A 24,949-nucleotide genomic window follows, 5' to 3' on the forward strand; every position below is an offset into this window, starting at 1 on the left:
ATCAAGTGCCACATGGCCTGCCAGGAGCTGCCTGATCATCTCCAGCTGGCTTTCAGAAGTACCTTCTACAGCCACAAACAGAAGCCAGTGGTGATGTGTGAGGATAAACCAAACTGATGGATGAGAAAGGCACTGGGATTGCTCTTTAACTGCTCTGCAGCTTGAATAAAATCACAGCAGCACAGGGCAAGAGGGAAGTCTTCTATCCAAAGTCCTGTCTATAGGACACACCAAAAAAATTATCAAGCCCAGGTCCAAACCCATCTATGAAGAACCAACATCTGCCCAGAGCAGCACAGCAGGAATCCAGATCTCCCAGCTGAGTCCTCTCATTGCTCAGTGACAGCAAAAGAACAGAGCACACACTGCTAGACACAATCAATCCCCGTTTGTCTTTAAGGATAACTCATCACCTAAAGGCAGGAATTCCCTAAAGAACTCCATCATTACAGTACTGTGACAGAAAGTGCTTGTAAGTGACACCAAGTCCTCCATGACCACAAGCAGCTCCTGCTTTTTTGGGAACAGGAATAGGGTTAGCCTTGCACCCAGCTAGGAGCACATTACCAGTGCCAGATGCACCCATACATGGACCTCTGCTGTGTGGATGTTCTTGCTCTCTTCCAATTTTTAGAGAATTTTAAATAATTTCCACAATTCTGGGAGCAGCTGATCTAACAGTCTTCTTATGAAGGACAAGAAAATCAGCAACAGTCAGCTTGGATTCACTGAGGGGAAGTCATGCTTGCATTAACTTTCCCCAATGAAGGTCTGGCCTGGCAGGGGAGAGCTGTGGGTATTGTCTACCTGGACTTCTGTAAGCCTTCCAAACATTGTCATCTGTGAGATTCTCCTCAAAAAGATGCTCTTGAAGCTGCAGGAGCAGCCACCAAAAGCTGCCTGAATGATAAGTGGCTCAGGGTCTGGCTGGAGGCCAGGAGCTGTGGGTGAACTCCAGCGGTCAATGCTGGGTCCAGCCCTCTTAAACACCTTCATTAAAGCAAATTTGCAGATCACATGGACAGGGAGGAGTGGCAGCTACCTCAGGTCATGCTGCCACCCAGAGGGACCTGGGCAGGCTGGGAAGAGGCTGGCAGGAACATCATGGAGCTCCATGAGAAGTGCCAAGTCCTGTTCCTAAGGAGGAACAATACCAGGCAGGAACATGGGATTAATTCAATGTAACACAAGGTGAAAATTACTGCTCAAGGCCTCTTGCACCAATTGCTGTGACGACTGAAAGTTCTCACTCCCCCATTAGACTTCTGCTTGTGGAGCAAGACAGATCTGAGAGTTTAAGATCCTCTTTGAAACCTCCCATATTTGTCTATCTTTAAGAGAACTCTATGATGTTACAACACATCTTTTCTCTTGCACAGAGGGGTAGAATACCCTGACACACTCAAATCTCCCACAGGAGCCTGGTTTCAGATAAGCCTCTCCTAAGGCAACCACTTGCACAGACTGCAGCACATGAATTACATCTCCTTCTGAACTTGCTTCAGAATCCAAAGCTCAAGGCTAAGAAATCCTATTTTCTGTTGCCACAATAAAAAGCAACCAAATGCAATGTGGGTTTTGGTTGCAGAGGTGCAAGTACAGGAGAATAGGGTGTAATCCCAACTCTCCAAACTACCTTCTGCATGTCCTTGGGCAAGATATTTCTTGTTCCTGCCTCTCTCCCTCCATGGCTATTCAGACAGAAAGTTCTTTGGGGCAACAATTCTCACCTTTCATGTAAAAGTGGCAAAGCAAACTTAATAATTTGACAAGAGTAATGCTAAAAATGTTCCCTGCAAGCTCCATCTCACATTAGATTTTAGTGACTTTACTGAGCAGGCAAAGTGATAAAATAACAGGTGAAATTCAACATAGGTTAAGTGCAGAACAGTGCAGGTGAGAAAATAAATCATAACCCATGTGCTGAACGATGTGCTCTGAAATAGCTGCTACAGCTCAAAAACACCTTGGGGTTTGAACAATTAGGAAGGTAATCAAGTCACTAAATCCCCACTATTAATATAGCAGCCAGTGTTCTGAATTAAGAAGAGAACAAGGCAGTGATGCCATTGTGCAAATCCCTGCTCTTAAGACCTCAGGGTTGTTAATGCACCTGGCACCTCATTCAGCTCTGGGCTGACACGTCCTACACGTCCCTCTCAGCCTCCTGCTGGCTTCAGGACACTCAGATCTCTCTAATTCTAATCTGAATTCCCAGAAGCAATGAACAGTTCATACTTAGCCCAAGAGGAGATGCAGTTGTTCAATGTATTAGAGAATGACAGCATTTACACAGGTGCTTAAGCCAAGGAATTAAAGGTTAAGTTTAGGAAATCATACCTGAAAAACACCCAGTGCTTCACTTGAAGCACTAAACCAGTAAGGTAAATGTTCCTAACAGCCCATCATCCTCTTCACTTTCTGTGAAATCAGAACCTTTTAGGGCACCACACAAAAAGAGAAACAAAAATATTATTAATGCTTCAGACCAGTTATCACAAAGGTACATGACAGAATGAGGTGGCTGCACAATATCCAGGGTGTAAATACAAACCATCAAATAAAACTTGGTAGCTGCAAAGAGCTCCAAATTAAGTGCTGCTGAGCCTTTGGAAAGGGCACTTGCTGATGAAACAGAGGAGAAAACTGGATGTGTAAGCAGGAAGAGCTGGAGGTGTTAGATAAAAAGTTACTTGAGAAGCTACTAGAAATAGAAGTCAGTGGCAGGATTCCAGAAGAGGCAAATTCTCCAGCAGAGAAGTAAATTCAGAACCAAATATTTCAAGCTATGCAAGGTACAAACACGCCTGAGGAAGTCTGAGCCAACACAGTGTTGAAAAACAGGGAGAAGGTGCATTTGCCAAAAAAGGCTTCCTGCTAAGGAGACAAAGTCTGCCCCCAGAGCTCAGTGAGTGCCTGAACCTCTGCAGGTTTCCAGAGCTGTGCAGGTTTGCTTGCATCACCTGCTCACACACCTGGCTCCACTGTCACGTGTTTGTGCAGCCTCCACCACACAGATGGAACTCAGGGGAGGTAAATCTGCTCCAGGTTTGCCTGCTTCAGTGTCCCCCATGGTACAGAAAAACACCTCATTTATAGCAGGAATCTCCTACACAAAATACTAATTGAACAAACCCTTTCCCCTACATTTTCATGGATAAACTTTACTCCCGTCTTCAATCACAGTAAGGATTTTCAGAATGAAATGGTTTAAAAATTGCCAATAAAGCCATTCTCAGCAAATGGAAAACCTTCAAGTTATCAGACTGGAAGCTGAGAAGCTGGTGCTGAAAAGCAGAACAGCTGGTTCAAGGCACACAAAACAGCCTGTGTACCTCAGGAAATACAGCCTAGTCACTCAAGAGGCATTTGCTGAACAAGAGCCATAAATATATCACATTGCTTAAAGCCAAGTCATATTTCAAGCTAAGTTCAGATCACATTCTATCTGCTACCAGTGGTTAAACTTTCTACAGCAGCCACTCAAATTATTTGAGTACTACAAGCAAACCTATGCTAATTCATAGCAGGCTAATCTGTTTTACTACACAGCAGCAAAGGCCTTAAAGTGTTGCTCAAAAACAAGGAGAAAACAAACAGCAGAGGCAGGAACAGATCTAGATTCTGGTTTTGCCCCAAGTTTTGTGGCTTTGGTGTCAGGGCTGTTCCTCTCCTCTGCTGCAGTGAGGGTGGAGCAGAGTAAGTGCCCAACTCTGAGGAACTGCCCTGCCCAACACAAGAGCACAGTAAGGAAACCAACACACAGCAGGTAAAATACCAGGTTTTTTAAAAAAGGATTCTGTTTTACAAGCAAATGTTTGTACAGAGGTTGGTGGAACACAAGCAGACAAAATAAGCAAAACACAAGAGCCAAGGGTTTGTCATAGAAATCTGCAGCCAAAACTCAACAAAAGGGCAAGAACTGGAGATATTCACAGCATTGAACTACAGGTCTGTCCCCCCTCCCCCCAGTCCATGTGTGTAACAGGAAAAAGACATCCAGCATCAGCTTTCAAACAGCTAAAACACTCTCAGGGCTCACAGCCACTTCAGTATCTCCACAACTCTGGGTGCAATGGGGCACAGAGACAACTGCCACCACTGCAGAGTCCCCTCTTGGCAACTCTTTGTCACACACTGTTCCCAAACAAAAGGCAAACAGAAAACCAGGAGCAGAGAGAGCTGTGTACTATTTTACATCTAGTTAAAACTAAGAATAGTAGTTTTAGTAGTTTGGTTTGTCAACTCTTCAGATTTTCATGAGAACTTCCCTCCATGGCCTCCTCCTTTGAAAACTTCCACAAGCACTCCTTCCCAAAAGAAAGCCTAACTCTGATGGTATTGGACCTCAAAAATAGAAATATAAACAGAAAGAACAAATGGTTAAACAAAGTTAGTTGCCAGTGTGTGAATCAGAGAATGAGATTCTGACAGCTGGCCAGATACAGGAAGGAGTTTCCCTTCTCCCTTCTAATGACCTGCAATCAGTTATCCCTGGATATTCCAGCACAGAGCTCCTGCTAAGAGTCTTAATAATTCCCTCCTTTCTCCATTTCCCTGGATTAGAGATAAATTTTCTTTTGCTCTGTGAAGCCAGACTCAATCCTTGTTATTTCAGTCTCCATTCTGGCACAGGAGCTTTGTCCTGGAGTCAGAACAAACCAGCTGCAACTGTGCAATGACCCAAATCACTGGTGTGCAGAGATGAGGACTCAGGAGAGCAAGGCTCTAACTCTAGCAGAGACCATCAGGGAAGAGAAGATCACAGCACACAGTCCTTGTCCAAAGCTTCACACTTATTGTGGATCCAGCACAGGGACTCCATGATGAAGCACCAGAACAAAGAAAGCAGGAATAGAGACAAAGCATCTCCTCAGCAGTGGGTTTTCAACAGAGCAAAGTCACCTGAAAGCTCAAAAAAAAAACCAGGATCCCCAGAGCAGAAAGCAGGAATGTGCAATTCAAAACCACACAGACGTGAATCTTACTTTCAAAGGGCTTTATATTACAAAAAAACATAAGTCACAACGAATGTGTAAAATCCATTCAATGAGGCTTGTTTCCAGTCTGCCAGGAAAGCTGCTTTTCTCTTCTTTATTCCCAGCCTACTGCTGAAAACCTGATTGCCAAAATAATGACACCTCGAGCTAGATTTTTAAAATCAAACTTGTTCTGCCAGATCCAGCACTCTGAACTTGTCCAGGTTGTAGAAACAAGCCTTCACCACTCTGCCTCCAAAGTATCTTCCATTTAGATCCACAACAGCTGGAATTGAAACAAAGAGCAGATCAGCAAGCTGCAATTCAATAAAATAAACATCCCTTTAACTAAACAGCCTGACCAGCGAGACTGTTTAATCTCTCTACAGAAGTTAGCTCTGAGCTGCACAGGACACAATTTAGGATCCTACCTTTGATGGCAGATTCAACCCGTTCAAACTCTAAAAATATTCTTACAGCTTCATCATCAGGGGCACCAGGGATCTGAAACAAAACAAAAACACCAAGCCATAAGTAATTAAAACAGTAGTGAGAACATTGTTTTCAATTGCTTTTCTTCACAAAGGCAGTGAAAGAACGAAATAAAAAGGTTCCAGAAACAAAATACTCAAGTGGTTTTTACACAGTTGCTATTGTTAGAAGCTTGTATCTTACAGATACAGAAAATCCAGAATTCCAACACAGTAAAGGACCCTGAGAGAGTTTCTATGTATGCCTCTCTTAGGCAGTAACACTCCAGGTGTGAGGGATGAGTGCCCAGTTTGCTTTCAGAGCAGCCAAAAATAGAGACAGATTATCTCTTACCTCAAAGATGACACATTTCCCAACCTTGCCATATTTCTCACATTCCTCCTTAGTTTCAACTTCAAGGTCTTCATCCACCTCCCCAGCACCAACCATGTTCTGAAAGTCAAAAACAAACCCAACTCAGCGCATGGAGTCTGTGCAGGTGATTGTGTAGACAAATCACAGATGCTCTGTGAACTGTGACCACAAACACTTTAAAAGCTTAACAGCTACAGGAGGAGACAGTTCCCTGTCCAAAGGCAAGGGAACTGAACAAATTAAGTGTTGATTTAAAGTCACAGCCTGTACCCCAGAAGTCACATAATTCCTCCAGAACACAGAACACTGTGGGTGCAGGCCAGAACCATTTGAACTGTGCAGAGTTTTGTATCAGGAACAGAAATTTAAACATTTCAGCACCAAGACACATTCCCTTACTCCCAACTCACCCTCAGTAAGACCACTTTAGTTGGGCATTTCAGGATCTCAGTTAAGGGGTTGGAATCTGCCTTCTTGCCTGTTTCTGTTTGAAGACAAAACAGTGAATAATGGTATAATTTAAGATTAAAGCTCAATTAGGGACTTTTATCAGAATCTTATTGATCAAATGGAATAAAAGCTACAAAATGTACTTTCATATTGGTGAGGAATAGTTATTCACAACTTGTAGCTACCTGGAATGACAGTAAGCAGAAAAATAAATTCCAAAGGTGTGAATTCAGCAGTAACACTGACAATGTACTACTTCTGAGAGGGAAATAATTCCTAAGCTCAGAATTGTATCACAAGAACTACAAGTATTCTGACTTCTACCACTTGTGCTCAGAAGCCTGGATGTTGTCTCAAGATCAGACAAGAGCAGGAAAATGAGAGCAATATCAACAGGATGTGACAGGGAAAAAGCTACAGGGGCAGAGCAGGATCAGCCCTGGAAGTGAAGATGCTTCTCCAACACTAAAAGAGGAAGGGAAGGATGAGCTAAAAAAATGCATACAGAATCACTCTACACGAAGATAAAAAAATAATAAATTTCCACAAGAACAAATATGACTCATTTTCCCAACTCCAATGTTTTCAACAAGGACAGATTGTAAACAGAAACCCAGGAGCTTCATTTCTCACACTCTTGGTGCAGGACACAATTACCTTTTTCTGTAGATTCACCAACAATGATCTTGCCACCCCTCTTGCTTGTTTTCTCTACTGACAGTGCTGTGCTGAGCCCCTGTTCATGTTTGCCCAGTCCCTGGCCCTCTCTGAAACCATATTTCTGCATGATTTTGTGAGCTACTGTCCCCCTGCAATGAGAAAAAGAAAAAAAATTCATAAAGGTTCTTCCACAAAACATTAACACTGCATTTCTCCTGAGTGCTCAAATATCCTACCTCCTAAAACTGCCTTACACAGGGGCAGAAAGTACAGGAGCTTCTACAACTTACATGATTTTTTTTCTAAGCAAAAGGCTAAAAAGGCTAAAAAGTCTGGCTATGTAATGCTGAAAGATTAAAGCACTAAGTCACAGAAGAAATACCCAATTGTGTGGTCAAAGTAAGGCAGGTCAGGTCAGATTTTTAGCCCTTCCTTCAATGAAGTCAGGGTTCCATGGTAATACTAATTAGAGGTGGTGGCAATACACAAGCTGGTCCAACTGTACCAAGTTTGGTTATCTTTTTCTGGACAATTTAAAAAAACCCCATCAAACCCAAAAATGAGGTCTCTAAGCTGTTTTTAGCTATAGATTCACCTTCATTTGTTGCCAGAGTAGTTGACACAACATCACATACAAGGCAGGAAAGTAAATGGGCAGATTTGCAGCCACAGCTGCTACATTCATGCAAAATACACTCTGAATTTTACAACAAAGCAGAGCTGAAATGATTTGAAATATCAATTTGCTGGTATGTAGCAAATTTAAGAGAAAGCTGGAAAAGTAACCTAAAGAACTAACATGCCACCTGTGTTTTCAAGTACACTTCAGTGGCATAAACACTTTATGGTGGAGTGTGGCTTAAAAGCACAGCCTTGAATGCAACCACCTCAGATGTGTTTTTCCCAATCCTGTCAATCCACATTTTTTCCTCTATCCTGCCAGTTTGGACTCTCTGAACTCAGACTAACCCCACACATGCAATGGGTTGTGCTCTTCTCTCCTGACAAACTATTTCAGGCTTTTGGTTTCCACCACCTTCCAATGCCTTTTTCCACAAAATGTGCAGGAGTCACTGGTTGATTTACCCCATGTTGGCAAGGAAGGAGTTGCTGGGTCCTGTGGGGGAACGAGGTCTCTCTGGCTCATCATACACTGGGGGAGGAATTGCTGCTTTGGAAGAAGGTGCCCGAGGTCTTGACTCCTCCTCATATGGGAATGATGCTACAGCTGGAAAAAACAGACACATTTGGGTTTTTTTCAATAAAATCCTAACAAACTATGAAAAGGTTTTACACATAAATCCAAATCAGAAGAATGTTTCCTTTGCACATTCTGTTTTGACATCCCCTCACTTCTCTCTCTGAAACAACATCTGAGTTATTCTGGGTTTTCCTTATTGGATATAGATTGGATTTGAATCCAATCCAATATAGAATCTATATCCTCATTAGATATAGATTTCCACAGCTCTAGAATGAATTGATTAACCTCTTATTAAATGGAGAAAAAGAACATTAAGAGACCACCTGCACTACAAAGAGATTATCCAGAGGACAAACTCTCATTCACCAGGAAGAGAATTAAGACAAAAATGGATCAATGCACACAACTCAAGGCCCAAGGACTGTAATAAAAATACACTGCACATTTGCAGAGAAATCAGTCTATTAAAAAGAATGAATGCAACTCATCTCACTGGAAATTTCTGAACTGCAGCTATTCCTGGAGATGGATCTGGATATCTCAATCATACTGGTTAGATTATTAAATCATCTTCCACTGACAAGTCAAATAGCAAAATGAAAATTAAAAAAGCCTACTAGAACACTAGAAAAAAAATCCCTTTTGAATGGACTTTTATCAGACTGACCTGATTTCAGAATATTTTCTTGTACACTAGCTCTTGTATCTTATCAAATAAAAGGTCAGACATGAAGTTTGAGGATATAATATGAGGAAAAATAATTCCTATTTAAACAGAAGATGGACCGGACTATGGGACTTTTGCTACACCAATATTTTCTTGTTTTCTTCCAGCCTGGATTTGAGCACCAAGTAAGAAGCAGTACAAAGATTTCCTTGTCACATTTTAAAAACTCTCCCCTTAAGGATATTTCTATTTCCAGCCTATATTTACTTTTCCTTGACACTGATCAATTGCTCTTAATTATTTACCCAAAAAATGTCTTTCTCTTTTGACTGTTTATACATATCAAATGCTTTCACTGTATCATTCACTTAAGTTCTGAGGTACTTTCTACATTTTAATCTTGTCATAAATACAATGAGGACTCTTAAAAAAAATTTTGTGTGCATAAGATTTTTTTCTTATTATTAAGCAGAAACATACTGGTAATTGCTTTAAATTTCAAAATTTACAGCAGTTAGACATGGAAAAAAATAAAGGAATGGTTTTGTTCCTCTAGCAGGATGATGCCATCTCGTGGACAACTGAGATCCTCACACCACCACTGCACACAAATCTCTTCACCTAAACTGCATCCTGGAAAAACTTATAAAATTCTGTCTCTAGTGCAAAAGTCCTTTAGAAAAGATACTCACTAAGTACCTCCTCAAGGAAAGAGCAATGGAAAAATTCCTTCTCCAGACTGTGGAGGTTTCTAATCTACCCAGAGAAACCTGCCTATGATATTTCTTTCATATCAGAAGTGGCACATGGTTGTAAGAGCCCAGTTTGCCAAGCCACCTGTCCAGCAGTACAGAAAGATTTCTTCAGCACAGAGATGTGAAGCAGGGCAGCATCACAGGTCCCCCACAGCCTCCCCCCAAGAACAAAGAACTTGTTCATGTCCTGCTGCTACAAAGAATCCAACGGGAAAAGCAGGAGGAATTAACTAAATAGAAAGTTGAGCAGGAAATGAACACTGCTGGGTTCAGAGGAGAGGATTTTGGAGTACTCACGTTCTTTGTCCTTCTCCACAAGAGAAGTGGGTGGTGCAATGGCAGCTCCTCCCATACCTGTGAGCAAGAACACAACACATTTGGAGGATATCACAACAGACTTGAATTATTTACTGTAACTTTGTTGCTGAAAGACAATAAAAAACTAATTTTGTTTATGCAAAGACTTATTTCTGACCCACATCATTTGACAAGCTCTAAGGGCACTGATGTAACAAATGCAGGAATGAAAAGCTGCAATAGTGAAAACTCAGATTCCCACAGACTGATTTATGTCATACCTCATCCCTTCCCTGGAACCTACACCATGCAGAAACTTACAACAGGTATACAAACTAAGGTTAAACAGAGGTATTTCCACAAGTAATTTGGCTGCCACTTGGCTCCATGGAAAAATACCAGTATTCTACATTCTCTTATGTTGTAATAAAATGCCTTTATTCCAAAGGCTCAGAATTAACAGTGTACTCAAGTGAGGACAGAGAAATCCATGAAACAGGACTGTGAATTCCCCTCCCTCTTTGTCTCCTCCTTCCACTCCAGAACCATAAGCAGTTCCTTACTTCTTTTCCGTCTCTCCCTCTCATAATCTTCATCTTCATCAGAATCTGGGTCTGGTCGTCGTGAAAAGCCACTGGCTTCATGTCTGTCCTTACGCCTTCTAGGAGACACAGCAAGTCAGGATGAGAAACCATGGGAGTTAACTCTTGCTTTTAATTTGTGATCCCACCTCTGCAGGGTGAATTATTCTGCTCCCTCCAACTGGCATTAACACAATTCCCATGAAAGTGCAAGTTAACACCTTCACCATTTGTTTCTTTGCTTTTACCATCACGGGGCATTTTTGGTCAAACAGAAGATGGATCTAAGTCAAGATTATTTTGTACTTGCAAGTGAGCCAAGAAGAATGCATGGAAAGGAGGAAGAATCTGAATAAATCTTGTCCAAACAGAACAGTGACTGAATGGAATAGGCCTTGCATGGAAGAGAGAGCAAGGTTACAGACATTAATTAATCAATCACCATGCTTTGGACAGAACCCCTTTTACATTTCCCATCACAGACTACACAGACCAGTATCATTTACTGAATAAAAAAATATCCTCATGCTTAAACATCAGATTGTTGAGACACTTGCTTAGCAATTAAAATAAGATTCAGGAATAATTTCTAATAAGAAGGAATGCTTCAAGATTTCTTTGCACTTCAGCTGTTCTCTGATGTGATCAGGAAATTGCTCATTTTAAAACAACAAAAAGGAAAAGCACTTTTCCTTAAAAGTTAAGTGCACACCTAGTGCACAAATGAAATCTTGTTCCTAGCACAGCCACCAAAACTGTGCTAAAGGATGACAAAAACAGATTTACTGTGGAACCACACAGAATTTCTGAATCTCTACCCTATGAAATCAAAACAAATGCCCAGCCTGAACTTCCAAAGCCCACATCTTATGAAGGTTTGGCTGAGATTGTTTCCCTGCTTGAAATCAGAATTTATTATGTATTTTTCACCTCTTTTCTCTAATGTTTATATGTATAAAAATGTAACTAAAGAGCAGTCAAAGCTGAAGCTGTGGGAATGACATCCCAGATTCCTGAGGTCTTGCATGCCAGAAGGGCAGAGCCTCAGGCATTCCTTCTTCATCAAAACAACAAAGTTAAAACCATGAGAAGACAGAGAAGACCCAATGACTAGAGATATTAATCTCCACAATCTAAACAGGGCAGCAGAACTGTAATTCCAGATGATTCATACTGTGATGAGGATGGTTTATTCACTTCACTTGAAATGAGCCAATGTGATCTTCTGCATGGCTGGCAGACATTTTACCACTTATAACAATCAGATACTGAATCTGCATTCAACTTCCTTAATATGATTACAGAGATTTCTTATTTCAGGGAAAGGGCATTAAAAATAAAGCAGTATTTTCTTTTGTTCAGAGACAACAGATTAATAAACATATAATTAACTTACTTAATAATTAAATTAGTGATTACAGAGTATTAAAAAAGGAAATGCAATTATGCCTCTCAAAGGCTGTACTAGCTACATTTAAAACTGAATGCATCCATGGATCAGTTTGTAGTTTTTAGAAGCAGAAAGGATGGTTCCATCACTGAGTGCTGAAGAAGTTTTTCTGTAGTCAGGTGACAATGACATCAAATACTCTAAAACACCTGCAAGGTCAAAGTCTGCTAACAATGCATGAAATACTCAAATATTGCTGCTATTATTGAAACAAAGTAAATTTAGAATAATTTTGACAAGGGACTTGCAAAGCTGATAATTCTTATTGTTTTTGCACTATTTAGTGATTTTTACCCAGAGCATTAAAACATATTAATGAAAAGACTGCTCTTGTTTCTACAAGCATGCAGTATTCACACTCTCAGAACTTCCAAGAATGTAGAGAGATAAAATTAAATAAATTGACATGGTTATTTAGACACTATGTCAAGCCTCTAAACAAAAGCCTTACTTTTCTCTCTCCTCAATCTCCTTCTGCCTCTCCAGCTCCCGCTGCCGCTGCCGCTCCTCCCTCTGACGTTTCACCACCTTCTCGTAGTCATTTGGGAACATGGGATCATACTCATCTGCCAGGGGAATCAGCACATCTCCTGCAGAAAAACCACTGGGGACAGGATCCTGGAAAAAAGAGAAATTCTTTTTTGAGCTGAGATCTGAAAACAACACACAGCTGGAAAGGAAAAATTTAACACTTCTGATTCCTTCTGTAACGTCAGGTAATATCCTAATCCCACTGGTGCTGGAAGAAATCTTGGTTTTATTTAAACCTAACATTTCATCCAGTCTCTCATTACATAAAATTTTTCCCATGAAGAAAGAACCACCTTCTCCCCTTGCAAAATGCAAAGCAGCAGCAAATCTGCAGGGACAGGAATTTTTCAAACCCCATTAATGCATTATTAGAAGTTTTATGACATCTTTTTGCTGCAACCATCTGCAGGGTCCTCCCACACAATCTCATCAGGATTTTTATCAGCTGCTATTAATGCAATACCAACAAAGGCACAACAGACTGTTCTCTAATCTGAAAGAACCATTTCATAACTTCTCCCTTGAAAAAGCTGCAGGGAAAGTTTCTCTTGATTCCTTACCACGAGAAATTAATTTAAAAGGTTAGGTGGCTTTAGTTCTTTTATTTATCAGTTGATTGTTATACAGGTCCAGTTCCAACACTGGTGCAAACACAATTATAGTTATTATTTACCTACCCAAATTGCTGTCATGCCAAGTAATTTGAAGGATTCTAGGATTCTAAGATGTCCAGGATTCTAAGAACACTTTTTTATAACTGCACATTAACCATGGTAATTCCATGCTGCACCACACGTAAGTCTGAATGAAGTTGAAATGTTAATTAAAAACTCTCAGCAGAGGAAGATATTCTCAGAAAATAATCAGTTTTTTGACCACTAGGAAACACTCAACTTCCAAAGCATCTGGAACTTTCAGCTGCCCTGGGCTTACCTTCAGCCCAGCTGCCACGTGAGGGGGAGTGTCCACAATCTGTCTCTCATCAGAGGAGCTGCCTCGTTTCAGGTCAATCACTGGAGCAAGGACTGTGGTTTGTTTTGTTCTCTGACTCTGCAAAAACCACCCAAACACACAATGTCTAAAAAAGATAAAGCAGTTTTCTAAAAATCAGCTTGCTTGATATACTTTGCTGTAGGTGAATAGTCCTAGGTTTTGACTGAGAGCAGAAACACACAATAAAAATTCATCCAATCACTTCAGGTGAGTTTGAACTGGGTTAGTTTCTAAGAAACTCAGATTTATTCCAAAGAGCTACTGTTCTTCCAATTTATCATCAGAGAAAATATTCTAAACTCTTCTGAACTCTTGAGTTTTCTAATCCTGTCCTGTTCTTCTGTTGGGCTGTGGATACACTGCACATCAGTTACATGGACAAAGAGTATAACAAATACAGCAGTCAGTAAATTTCATCCATGCAGTTTGTTCCAATTATCAACCAAATCCTGCCCCCAATTTCAGCAGCATAAATCAGGAGTAATTCCTGTGAAAAAATGCTGTGGCTACTTAGGTATCTGCCATCAGAGTTACTGCTTTCTTTTAATTAAGTAATTTCACAACAGAACCTACAGAGCCCAAAGAGCATTTGTGTCCTGCCTGAACCAAAATATCAACACTGCTCAAAGAAAAAGGGTGAAATATAAAGAAGCAGCAATAAAAAGAGAAAATGGCTCCGTCACAGTCTAATAAGAATCAGCTGGCACGCCTCCTTTTCATCTACTGTGGAAATATTTGCTGTAAAATTTCTAATACATAATGATTTGCAGGTTAGCACCAACAGCCTTTAAATAACAACCATAAATAATGTAAACATGTAAATAATCAGTTATAAAGCGACCCCTACTTACATTAAAAAAATAATTTTATAAAGCTGAATCTCATTATCTTTAAAGCTAAACTTGAAGATCAGCTTTTGGCTCTGCTGGCTAAAAGCTCAGGGGTTTGCAACACATACATCAGTGCTTCCTTCAGTTTTAATTTTGAAACACTTCCTCTAAGAAAAACGAATTTTCCCTTTTTCCCCTTCAGCTTTGCCAAGCTCTTTGCTACAAACTCACAGACAAATGCCAGCAAAATTACCTGATTATCAAATCAGTATTCTGAGGTCACAAACACAATGCACTGAACATGAAAGAAGTCTGAAAAACAGGAAGGGACTGTACCTTTGCTTGTGTGAGAGCTGCTTTCTTCACCTGCAGCTGAGACTGCAGCAGTTTGAAATTCTTGGACCAGCCTTCTGTTTTGGAATCGCTGGTCTCAACCCCCAAGTCATCGTAGAGTGACATTTTCTCTTCAATTTAGAACTGAAAGACAAAAGGAGAAAGAAAACTTCAAATGACACCATAAATCTATTTCCAGGTTATTTGCTAATACTTTGAGTACCCCACCTTTTATTTCACTTTTCCTAAAGCCAGAGAAAAGTGACCTTTTTCTGGCTAGTGGTCAATATACAAAACTAGAGCAAAGCTGTATAAAAGTAACAGTTTGAAAGGTGATGAGAACTGTTCAAGAATTAATTAAATCCTGCAGAGGTTTATGAACAATTAGGGCTTAATAGCAAGAAGTTTACTGCAAAAAGAAAAGGTTTTTGAGGATTATCTGGCTTTGGGATGAGTACAGAGCGGGTTACAAAGGCACAGATGCACAGGATGAGGACAGGGTGTTGCAGGAATTCCCACCTGCCACAGAGCAGTGGGATTTTGGCAGCAGGACCGATGCTATCCAGGGGGAGACAGCACGCACTGGGGAAACACAGAATCAATCAAGGTAGGAAAGATCTCTGCGATCAAGCCCAAATCTTGTCTGAGGATCAGCTTGTCACCCAGACCAGAGCACTCAGTGCCACATCCATTTTTAAGCTGGACATCTCCAGGGATGGAAACTTCACCACCTCCCTGGGCAGTCTGCTCCAAACCTTAACCACCCTTTCTGATAAGAAATTCTTCCTAATGTCCAACCTGAACCTCCCCTGGCACAGCTTGATGCCATCTCCTCTTGTCCTGTCGCTTGTTACCTGTGAGCTAAGCCCGACCCCCTCTGACTGTCCCCTCCTGTCAGGGACTTGTGGAGAGCGAGAAATTCCCCCTGAGCCTCCTCTGCTCCAGGCTGAGCCCCCCCAGCAACTCCTCCTCACACCGATGCTCCAGACCCTTCTGGATGGATGGATGGATGGATGGATGGATGGCGCTGTCACCGCGGGAAGGGACAAGGCAGCGAGGCACAGGAGCTGTCCCCACGATAAAAGGAAGGGCAGGCTGCGACCTCCGTCACTCTGGGAACAGAGGGGGCAAAGCAGGCCCTGACGCCCCCCCACCTTCCACACAAGCCCGGAGCCGTCCCAGGAGCCGCTGAGCGTGGCACACCCGCCCAGCCCTGCCCTCCCACACCCCTCAGGGCCCGGAGCCGCCTCCCCACACGGCCGGGCCGGGCCCGAAGCCGCCGCTCACCCGTCCCGGCGCCGCCGCCGCCATGAGCCGGCGCTGAGCCCGCCGGGAAGGGCCGCGCCTGCGCACTGCGCCCCGCGCCGCCGCCGCCACAGCGCCCCCCGGCGGCGGGAGGAGGGAGCGGCAGCGCCGCCATTGCCGCCCCTCACGGCCGTTCTGAGGGGACTGGGAGGGCGGCACGGCACATCCCGGGAATGGGAGAGGCGGCACGGCAAATAATACAGCAGTCAGGCTGGGAGGGCGGCAGGGAGTGCAGGAGGCGGGTAGAATGCTGTCCCCGCCCCAGCTGCCCTCGCGGAAGATAAACCCGGGTTCCTTCGGGTTCTCACGGTGCGCGCCAAGTGTGATGTGCGCTCTCGGAGGTTTTATTTGCTCATAGAATGCCTGAACCACGTCCGAAGGAGGCCACGGGGATGGGGAAGGGTTTGGAGGGGAAGCCCTGAGGGCGCTTGGGTTGTTTAGGAGCACTGGACACCCTCACTGGAATCTTCAGCGTCCCCCGAGAGCGGGGGGCAGGCGCTGCTCTCTGTGGCGACAATGACAGGAGCCGAGGGCAGGGCTGGACTTATACCAGCACTGTTTGCTCTGGATGTTCTGTGTGAAAAATGCGTGTATTTTATGATTGGCTTTTCGCAAATATTAAAATGAATATCATATGTGTTGTGTTAGAAAGTAATGCTGTATTAATTCTCTTAAGTAGTGTGTTAAATATAGTTTTGGGTTATTAAAAAATGTTAAAATAGAAACTAAGCTATGTAGGATACTTTTTTAAAAGAAAGGACTCACAGCGAGATAGCAGCCACAGGACACCTGAATCTTTCAGAGAAAAAGAATTTATTGCTCCATTATCAGAAGAAATGAACTTCCCGCCTTGAAGGCGCTGTTAGGATTCAGAGGAAGAAGTTGACACTGACCAGACAGAATCCCGTGTTTGAATGGAATTTATTCATCATATATGAGATGTATGAATATGCAACAGGTTGTTGTTTTTAAGGGTTAATCCTTTGTTAATTGGGTCCTTTTTTGAGCTCGTGCTGCCCAGAAAAAGGTACCCAGACTGTCTGTAACTCTTTGTCTCTATTGTCTCATATTGTCCTAATTCAAATTATCCAAATTATTATTACTCTAATTGTATTACTATTTTTATAACCATTTTCTTACTATTAACCTTTTAAAATTTTAAAAACAAGTGATTGGCGTTTTTCACATCCTGTTATAATTTTCCATAATTTTCCAGTGTTTCTAACTCCTGAAGTAAGCTGTGTGTGGAGGTACCAGTCATTGGTTTCTCTGGGTCTGGATTGAAGGCACTTGAGATGGCAGTTCATGTTCACACTCAGGTGTTTATTATTTCTTATCAGTAAAACAGTCTCACTACTGTGAGTTCTGCAGCTTTTTATTAGAAGGCACAAAATGGCCAACAATCTCTTGTTACAAGGGCTTTTAAGACTGAACTATCCAATTAAGAACTGACACCTGGATTATTTCCCTTTTAACCTAATAATTGATCCCAAAGAGCTGTAATGTAGACTTTCCTGCCCAATTACAAAATGCCACCCAAACCCATGGAGAAGGAGGAAGAAGAAGCATGAAGAAGGATGACACCCTGTGCCCTTCCATCCTCACCACACTAAAAATCCCAAACCCTCAATTTCTCACCAAGTGATACACCCACTCTCTATAATCTATTTCACACTTTTGTGGATTTCAGTCTGTCTTGAAGTCTGGGAAACTTTCTCACTTTCTCCATGGATGAGGGTCACAGTCAGTGCTCCCCTGGGGGTCAGGGCACCCCAGAGCAGACAGAGGAATATTCCCTGTGCCCTGGATTTCCACATCTGGGGTGGTTTATTCAGTGAATAACCTGTCTCCACGGCCATTCAGTATTTCCAGTTATTTACCAAAGGCACCTGAGATTTTGGTGGGGGGAAACAGAGACAGTGATATGAGACTCTTCTGAGTCTGGCAACAGAGCCACACTGAGAAAGTTACAAAAACAGAAAACTTATTCCTCATCAAGTGTATTTCAAACAACTCTCTCTGTTATTCCAGCATGTTTGCTGCCACTTTAGTGTGCCATCAGTGCTATTGAGGTTACTGGGTAATTGTTATTGCAAAATATTTGGCTATTAGCAGGTCTTTCTGCATGATGTCATTTGGGCCTGAAGTGGACTTGTTCGGTCTGCAGAAAAAACTTTTGTTTTCTAAAGCAAACCTTAAAATTCTGCATCTGTCTGAGCCTGGAATTTACCCAACCATACCAATTCTCCAGCCCAATATCTTGCACTAATTATTTAATATCTTCTTTTTGACAGAGGTAAAAATGGATTTTATTTTTTACTTTCACTGGGCTGGTGTATCTCCAGCTCATACCAAGCACGTGAAATAGATGAGCTGAGTTTTCTAAGAATTATGGCCACTTGCACCACATGATGATGCAAATGAACATGCAAGACTGTCTGCAAAGCCAAACACAACCTCCAGCCCTGAAGCAGATAGATCTGGCACCTCAACCTCAAAATTTTACAAGCACTATCTCTGTATTAATCAGAAAGTCTTTATCTCCAGCACTGCTTCTGACTGTGCTACTGTGCAGTTTATTTCCCTGTGGTTAGCTGACAAAATAAATAAAATAAAGCTACAACTTCCTCTCCTACTTCTGCTGCTTTCTATTAACCCAGTCTTTCTAAACACATTTACAGATATGTCTATTTTCATAATGACAGTGAAAGCTCCTGAAATATAAGAAGAAATTATCTTCAGTTTATTTTTAGAGGATCTCCCAAGCATCTTCCTATTTTTTTTGCTTTAGCAATGCCTGCATTTTTTAAAGGAAGGATTGATATAATTCACACATCTGCTACCTCATGGAAGAAAACAAAAAAATCAGCAAGACTCTCCTTTTACAGCATAAGAATCCCACTGAGAAAAGAACTATGTATCCTATGTTAAGGGAAGGAATCAAATAATTAATTGCATCACAAAGCAGGGAGAGAAATCCCTGTGGGTTGAAATGTCACAGAGCAATATCACAGCATGACAGGCACTCCAAGGAGAAACTCAAAGGAGTTTAGAATCTGCAAAGGTGGAAAACACGAGAGCAACAGGAGATTTCAGTTCCTCCTCAGAGCAAGTCATAACAGGGAGGGTAAAGGTTGAATTACCAGACCTGTAAATAACTTCCTATTAAAGGCAGGAATCAGGTAACTCACAAGGAGAGGAGCAGCTCGTGGTTAAGCCTGGAAAGTTCAGTAGGCACGGATCAAAACTCATCCATCGCTGTAATAACAGCCACAGTGTATTTGTACACACCCACTCAGGAGCAAAGGAGCCAAGAAAATCCTTCTCATTAAATCCAGGGAGGCTGCAGGCAGGTAAAGAAACCTCACCCTGCTGCAAAGGTCACAGACAGACTGGAAATGGAGGAGAAATATGTGAGCTCATCTCCAGCACTGCACATCTTGAAGGTGGGTTAACTGTGGCTGAAATCTCCTTTTCCTCTGCAAAGGTGGGGGAGCACTGGCCAGCTCTGTGCCTCCTACAGACCCTCACAGGTGTTGAAGTCTGATTTTCCAGCTATTTTTATTTTTTCCCATTCATATTCCAAACCTTTCCAGGGTGGTGCTTTTCCTCTTGAATCCCACTCATGATTTCTGTGTCACCAGTTCTACATCTGTGCCTGCCTTTCTAATCTCACATGGCTCTGTCTTTATGTTTTCTTGCAGCTCTTTTCTCCCAGTTTCACAATTTTCTCATCATTTTGAGGTGAGTTTGATGCAGCTGGGGGAGAGGAGAGGAGAGGAGAGGAGAGGAGAGGAGAGGAGAGGAGAGGAGAGGAGAGGAGAGGAGAGGAGAGGAGAGGAGAGGAGAGGAGAGGAGAGGAGAGGAGAGGAGAGGAGAGGAGAGGAGAGGAGAGGAGAGGAGAATTATGGAGATGGGATTAGTTACAGGGAGGTCCAAAAAGCCGTGAATAAACCCATTTTCCCACTATGAGAAGAGCCACCAGCCTTGCATGGAACCCCTCATTGTACCAACAGGCCACCTGGAAAAGGTGAACAGCCAAGGTGGTGAAATGTGCTGCAAATCCCAGTTTTTTCAGAGTAATCAGCCAAAAGCTGGAAGCAAGAAGTTGCAGAAGGATGGTGTGGCACTGGCTGGGTGATGAGATGGCAGATGGGACCCATTGTGAATGAATGCAAAGCAATGCCCACAAGACAAAATAGCACTAACAAAACACACACAGCAGCAGCTCTAAATCAGCTGCTTCCATTAAGGAAAGAGATGCTGCATTCATTGGGGATAATTTTCCTGAAATGTCTACTTAGTGAAGGAAGGAAGCAGGAAAGCAAACAGGCTGCTGGGAAGCATTAAGATCTTAAAAAAGGAGAAAGTATCCTCATAAATCCAATGTGCACATGCATGTTTGAGTGGCCACCTGCACTCCTGGGTATCTCATCCTCTCCAAGAAGCAGCAGTGCAATAAAAAACCTAAAGAAATCAGATGTGTGGAGTGAAAAGAGGCAGCTGAAGGGGACCCTGGAAGCATCAAGCACCCAAAATGGTCCAGAAAAGGTAAATAGTTCTTATTTTTCTCCCTGATGGTGATCTTTAGGAATGTGTAAAATAAAGCAGTGCTGAGGGGGGAAAAAAGCAGCCATTAAATGTCTCATTTATGTCTCATTTCCCTAAAGCATTGATAGCAGTTTTTGGTGGATGTGGATGATTTGTTGTATGTTACAGATCTCCTCTGAGGGTGAGGGCTGCTAATGTGCCAAAATGGCATTAGAGGGCAGTGCATGGCAACCTAACTGGAGATTTTGGGGTGGCTGTGAGAAACCACCCTTAAGAACCGCTGAGGATCAGGACAACAGAGCAGCTCCCACTCACACAGGTGGGAAATGGTGGGGATCAGCACGTGGCACAAAAGCAAAACATGAGGGCTGATCAGAGCAGTGTCAGCCTGCTCAAAAAGTAATTAAATCCCATTAAATGGTGGTTTCCAGCCAATGGTGGAGATCCCAAACAGAGAACCAACCCTGCTACACACCACACTTTTTGTGGTGACCCTGCCAGAACCTCCAAACCTTTCTGGATTTGATTATTTGATTTTCCTTTTTTTTTTTTCTTTTTCCCAGAAAATGCTAGCTGTTGTCCTCCCAATGATCTTCAGCTTTGTTCACAGGGCAAAATGAAATATGAAGAGGAAAGTCCCAGAGGGAAGATCAGCTTAGGTTTGGTACCTTAAAAAACCCCCAAACTTCAGGGAGTAGCAACCTGAAGGAATTTAAAATGATTAGAAAGACATTTAAAATATTCTTTCTTCTGCTAAGGGAACAGCTGAAAATGTGACTGTGAAAGCAGTGAAGGAAACAGTGCCTTTTGCCATATATAGAATAACCCAAACCCCCAGAAAATTGTGGGGGTTTTTCCCCTATTTTTTACTTGCTTCACAGTTTCACCTAGTTTCATATTTTGGCTGAGTTCCATAACTAAAATGAGTAAGAAATGTCTCAGAACAGAAACATTTTATCACAGATGAAGTTTCCAACACACATACTTCAATATTTTTGATGACAACTGAAAAAAACTCCATTGCTTTTGACACTGCGCAGGGAGTGTTTTTGTTTGGCCAGCCATGGGAAAAAAAACATACTTTAAATGAGGAAATGACCATTTTGTCCTACCAGCACGGTCTCAAGCTTGTTTGAAGAAGTGAGAAAACGTCAAAAACACAGAAGTGAAAATATTACACATGACTAGACTCAGTACAGATGGGATTTCTGCCATCTCTGAGGAAAAAAAGGGTTGTGCTGCTCTGCTAGGGGAAGGATTTGGATAAGAAATTATTCAGAACTCCCCCGTGTTAGCCACAGTGGGTTTCTGTGCCAAAAATGCAGGTTTCTTACATGCTGAAAATCCCACTGCCTGAGAAACTGGAGGGATTTCAGGAGGTTTGTCTTTTTGGAATTCTAGAGGATCCTGAGTTGAAATGAACCTACAAAGATCTGGATTGAGAACCTTTGCTGGGAGTTGGACTCAGTCACCCCTGCGTGTCACTTCCAGCTTATAATGTTCTATGATTCTGTGATTTTATGAAAATGAAGGGGATGGGGAATTAAACCTCTGTTGCATTGGTCACCAGTTTTAAAACTAATAACTGAGAATGACACTGTAAGCCAAGGCAAACAGTGAAGGAGGGTTTGGAAGTGGAGAAGAAAATCAGCTTTACAAACATCTGAATGAAAGCTCTATCCAAATTTACAGGTAATCTTTTTGGACTGAAATAAAATTCTGGATATGAGATTAAATTCTAAGAACTGTGGGTTGTTATCGAGCAGAGCGACGTCGCTCTGGAAATGCCTCTGCTCTGATCATTCACAGATAGGTGAGGTTACCCTTCCTCTTGCTCAAGATTTATATCAAGTTCTTATGAACCTCTGTTTTCAGCCCAAAACAGCTGAGTCCAAGAACTTGAAGTTCAAAGAGAATTCTCTGACGTCCTGTCGTGGTGGCTGTCATGACATTCCTGGTATAAACAGAATTATTTGGTGTGAGAAGCACATTAATGGGCTCTGAGATGCTCATGGACAGTGACAGATTGCCCAGAGAGGTTGTGCAGTCTCCATCCTTGGAGGTTTGCAAGGCCAAAGTGAATAAATCCAGCTGGGATCTCATTACCAGCCTTGTTTCCAATCTGAGCTGTTTGATGAATCTGGGATTATTTCTGTGGCTTTGTTACTTGCTGTACTTCTCCAGAGAGATGAAGGGAGAAGATGTAGCATCCAGACTTGCTCTGGATTTACTTTCCAAGGGCTCTGACCACTGGGAAAATGTCAAAAGGAGTTCTCCTCCATTAGGGATCCCCAGCTTTTAAAGAGAAATTCAGCTTCTTTCCATGCAGAATTTTGTGCTGGGACATGGTCTTGTCTTTTTGTGTGGATTTCTTCCCATGTGGGTCAGGTGCAGCATCGTGGGCCCTGAAGTGTGTCCAGTGGCATTGATATTCCAGGTAAATTTTTGAAGCTAAGACATGTTCAGAATCTGTTGAATGAAGAAATGCTGGTTTAGTTGTAGAGGACTTACATTCCAACCCTTCCAAATGATTTTTCCCACAGAGGTGTGTGATGCCAACAGAGAAGGAACACTGAAACACCCTCATCCCTGAGCAGTCTGGTCTAAGGGATATGACTCTGGTTTAGGATTTGGAACTTCCTCAAACCCCAAGCAGCATTTTCCTGCTGTTTAGAAGTTACACTTTCCATCTCACAAGAGGACCATATATATGGATATGTATATAGGGATGTTGTCTTATACAATTAGAATATAATTAATCTCATAAATGTTTATCTTTCTAAAATTGAGATGCCTAATATGTTTTCAAGCACAGGCTGTGGCCAGGTAGTCAATCATCCCTAGAACACAATCCTTGGAACAGCACTTTCCTATTTTACTGGGACACTTTCCATATTCCACTTTATATCCTAGGACTTATTTTTGGTCATAGTTTTTTTTAATTTTATGAAAATACATAATTGTTTGCCATGCAGTTTTGGATAACTCTACAATTCACAAGACACCACTTGAGTGAGAAACAAAGACTTGTGTGTTTATTCTGAGTGTGTATCTTGTGCAACACAGAAAAACTTTTCTATGTTACAAAACAACCTAATGACTGGAAGTTGAAACAAGATAAGGAACAAAAGTTGATTATTCTGCATTTTTCTGGGCAGGATTTTTTGCCTCTTCCTTCAAAAATATTATCCTGGTTTCTGAAAAAGACCTGATACTGAACTACCCTGATGGGTAATGTAGCCCAGCCTGTCAACTCTTACATTTCTTAAAAAAACAAAAGCAGTGTAGCCAGAGATAGAGGACTCTAAAGTCCTTGATGATCTGATCCCATCATGGATCTGATCAGTGTACCATGGAAGGCAAATGATGGAAATTGCACACTGAGCTTTCACTTTTTTCAACCTGACAGTGTTCACCATGTGCCTTGTTTTTCCTCCTACACTCATTCCAATGCCTTAACCATAAACGAGCAATGGCCAGGTGTGAGCATGGTCCTCCCTTCTGTTCCTGAAAAACAAAGAAGACATAAAAAAAAAACCACCCCAAACCTACTCTTCAGGTAAACAGCATTATCTCCACCATCAGACCAGACCACATGCACGTAAAAGGATGTGTTATCAAAAATATCTATAATGGTGACCTTAAAAAAGTACAAGCAGTGCTAATGAATTTCTTGTTATTTTAGAAAGGGACTTTCTTCTCCGTTTGTGCAGAGAGCTTCCTGAAGCAAAAACAAAAGAAGATTTTCTCTCTTTCTTTTTAAATGTAAGATAGAAACATTTTGACTAAATTTCTGCTCTGTTGTTTTCTAGTTATTCAGAATTAGGAGGAGATGTTTTCAGTGATCCTTCAGCCCAGAAAAGAGAAGGGTCTGGGGAGAGCTTCAGGCACCTTCCAGTACCTAAGCAGTCTCCAAAAGAGCTGGAAAGGGACTTTGTGTGAGGGCATGGAGTGACAGGACAAGGGGGGATGGCTTTAACCTGACAGAGGACAGCATTAGATTGGATATCAGGAAGAAATTCTTTACTGTGTGTGTAGTGAGCTCTGACACAGGGTGCCCGGAGAAGCTGTGGCTGCCCCATCCCTGGAAATGTTCAATGCCAGGTTGGACAGGGCTTGGAGCAACCTGGGATAGTGGAAGGTGCCCCTGCCATGGTAGGGGGGTGGAACAAAGTGATCTCTGAGGTCCCTTCTGACCCAAATGATTCTGTGATGCTAAGAAAGAGTCCTGTCTCAGTTCAAATACTGCACATGGCATCAAGCAGGAGAACACAGAGACATCTCTGCACTTAACGAGAATGTTTTTATCAAGAAATTATTGCAGAGTTTGCAGGTGCTGGGCAAGGGGAAAGGCAAGGAAGTGAATTGCCCAATCCACATTTGGAGTTAGCGGAGGAGCCAAAATTAGGACGAGGTGCTCTTAGCTGTCTCCTCAGATGGTAAGAGTTATTGATTAGTGCAAGATTTAAGAGCAATTAACAAAATTACAGAGAACATACACCCAGTGGTAACCAATC

General features: G+C 42.1%; 1 protein-coding gene across 2 annotated transcripts; it reads right to left on the reverse strand.

The window, feature by feature from the left end:
* Nucleotides 1-4,984: 4,984 nt before the first annotated feature.
* On the reverse strand, nt 4,985-15,926 carry RBM17 (RNA binding motif protein 17). 2 transcript variants are annotated; one of them, XM_058805368.1, is made up of 12 exons: nt 15,864-15,926; nt 14,580-14,720; nt 13,354-13,470; nt 12,341-12,507; nt 10,422-10,519; nt 9,859-9,915; nt 8,022-8,163; nt 6,933-7,084; nt 6,236-6,309; nt 5,805-5,903; nt 5,411-5,483; nt 4,985-5,265 (listed from the first exon to the last, which is right to left on the reverse strand). In XM_058805368.1, exons 2-12 carry the CDS (start codon nt 14,700-14,702, stop codon nt 5,162-5,164), a joined length of 1,206 nt encoding a protein of 401 aa, XP_058661351.1. In that variant the 5' UTR covers nt 14,703-14,720; nt 15,864-15,926; the 3' UTR covers nt 4,985-5,161. The 2 variants fall into 2 exon arrangements, with proteins under 2 accessions (XP_058661351.1, XP_058661353.1); XM_058805370.1 differs by lacking the exon at nt 15,864-15,926 and adding an exon at nt 15,731-15,750.
* Nucleotides 15,927-24,949: the final 9,023 nt, after the last annotated feature.

Source organism: Ammospiza caudacuta, chromosome 5 (genome assembly GCF_027887145.1).
Source record: "Ammospiza caudacuta isolate bAmmCau1 chromosome 5, bAmmCau1.pri, whole genome shotgun sequence".
Classification (NCBI taxonomy): domain Eukaryota; kingdom Metazoa; phylum Chordata; class Aves; order Passeriformes; family Passerellidae; genus Ammospiza; species Ammospiza caudacuta.

What these genes read in the sequence shown, in the direction of transcription:
- RBM17 (XM_058805368.1), bottom strand. Translation starts at nt 14,702, where the DNA reads ATGTCACTCTACGATGACTTGGGGGTTGAGACCAGCGATTCCAAAACA. An exon ending in TGTGGAGAAGGACAAAGAAC is followed by an intron (nt 8,164 to 9,858) that starts GTGAGTACTCCA and finishes TGTTTTTTCCAG; the next exon opens with CTGTAGCATCATTCCCATAT. An exon ending in CTAAAGTGGTCTTACTGAGG is followed by an intron (nt 5,904 to 6,235) that starts GTGAGTTGGGAG and finishes TTTGACTTTCAG; the next exon opens with AACATGGTTGGTGCTGGGGA.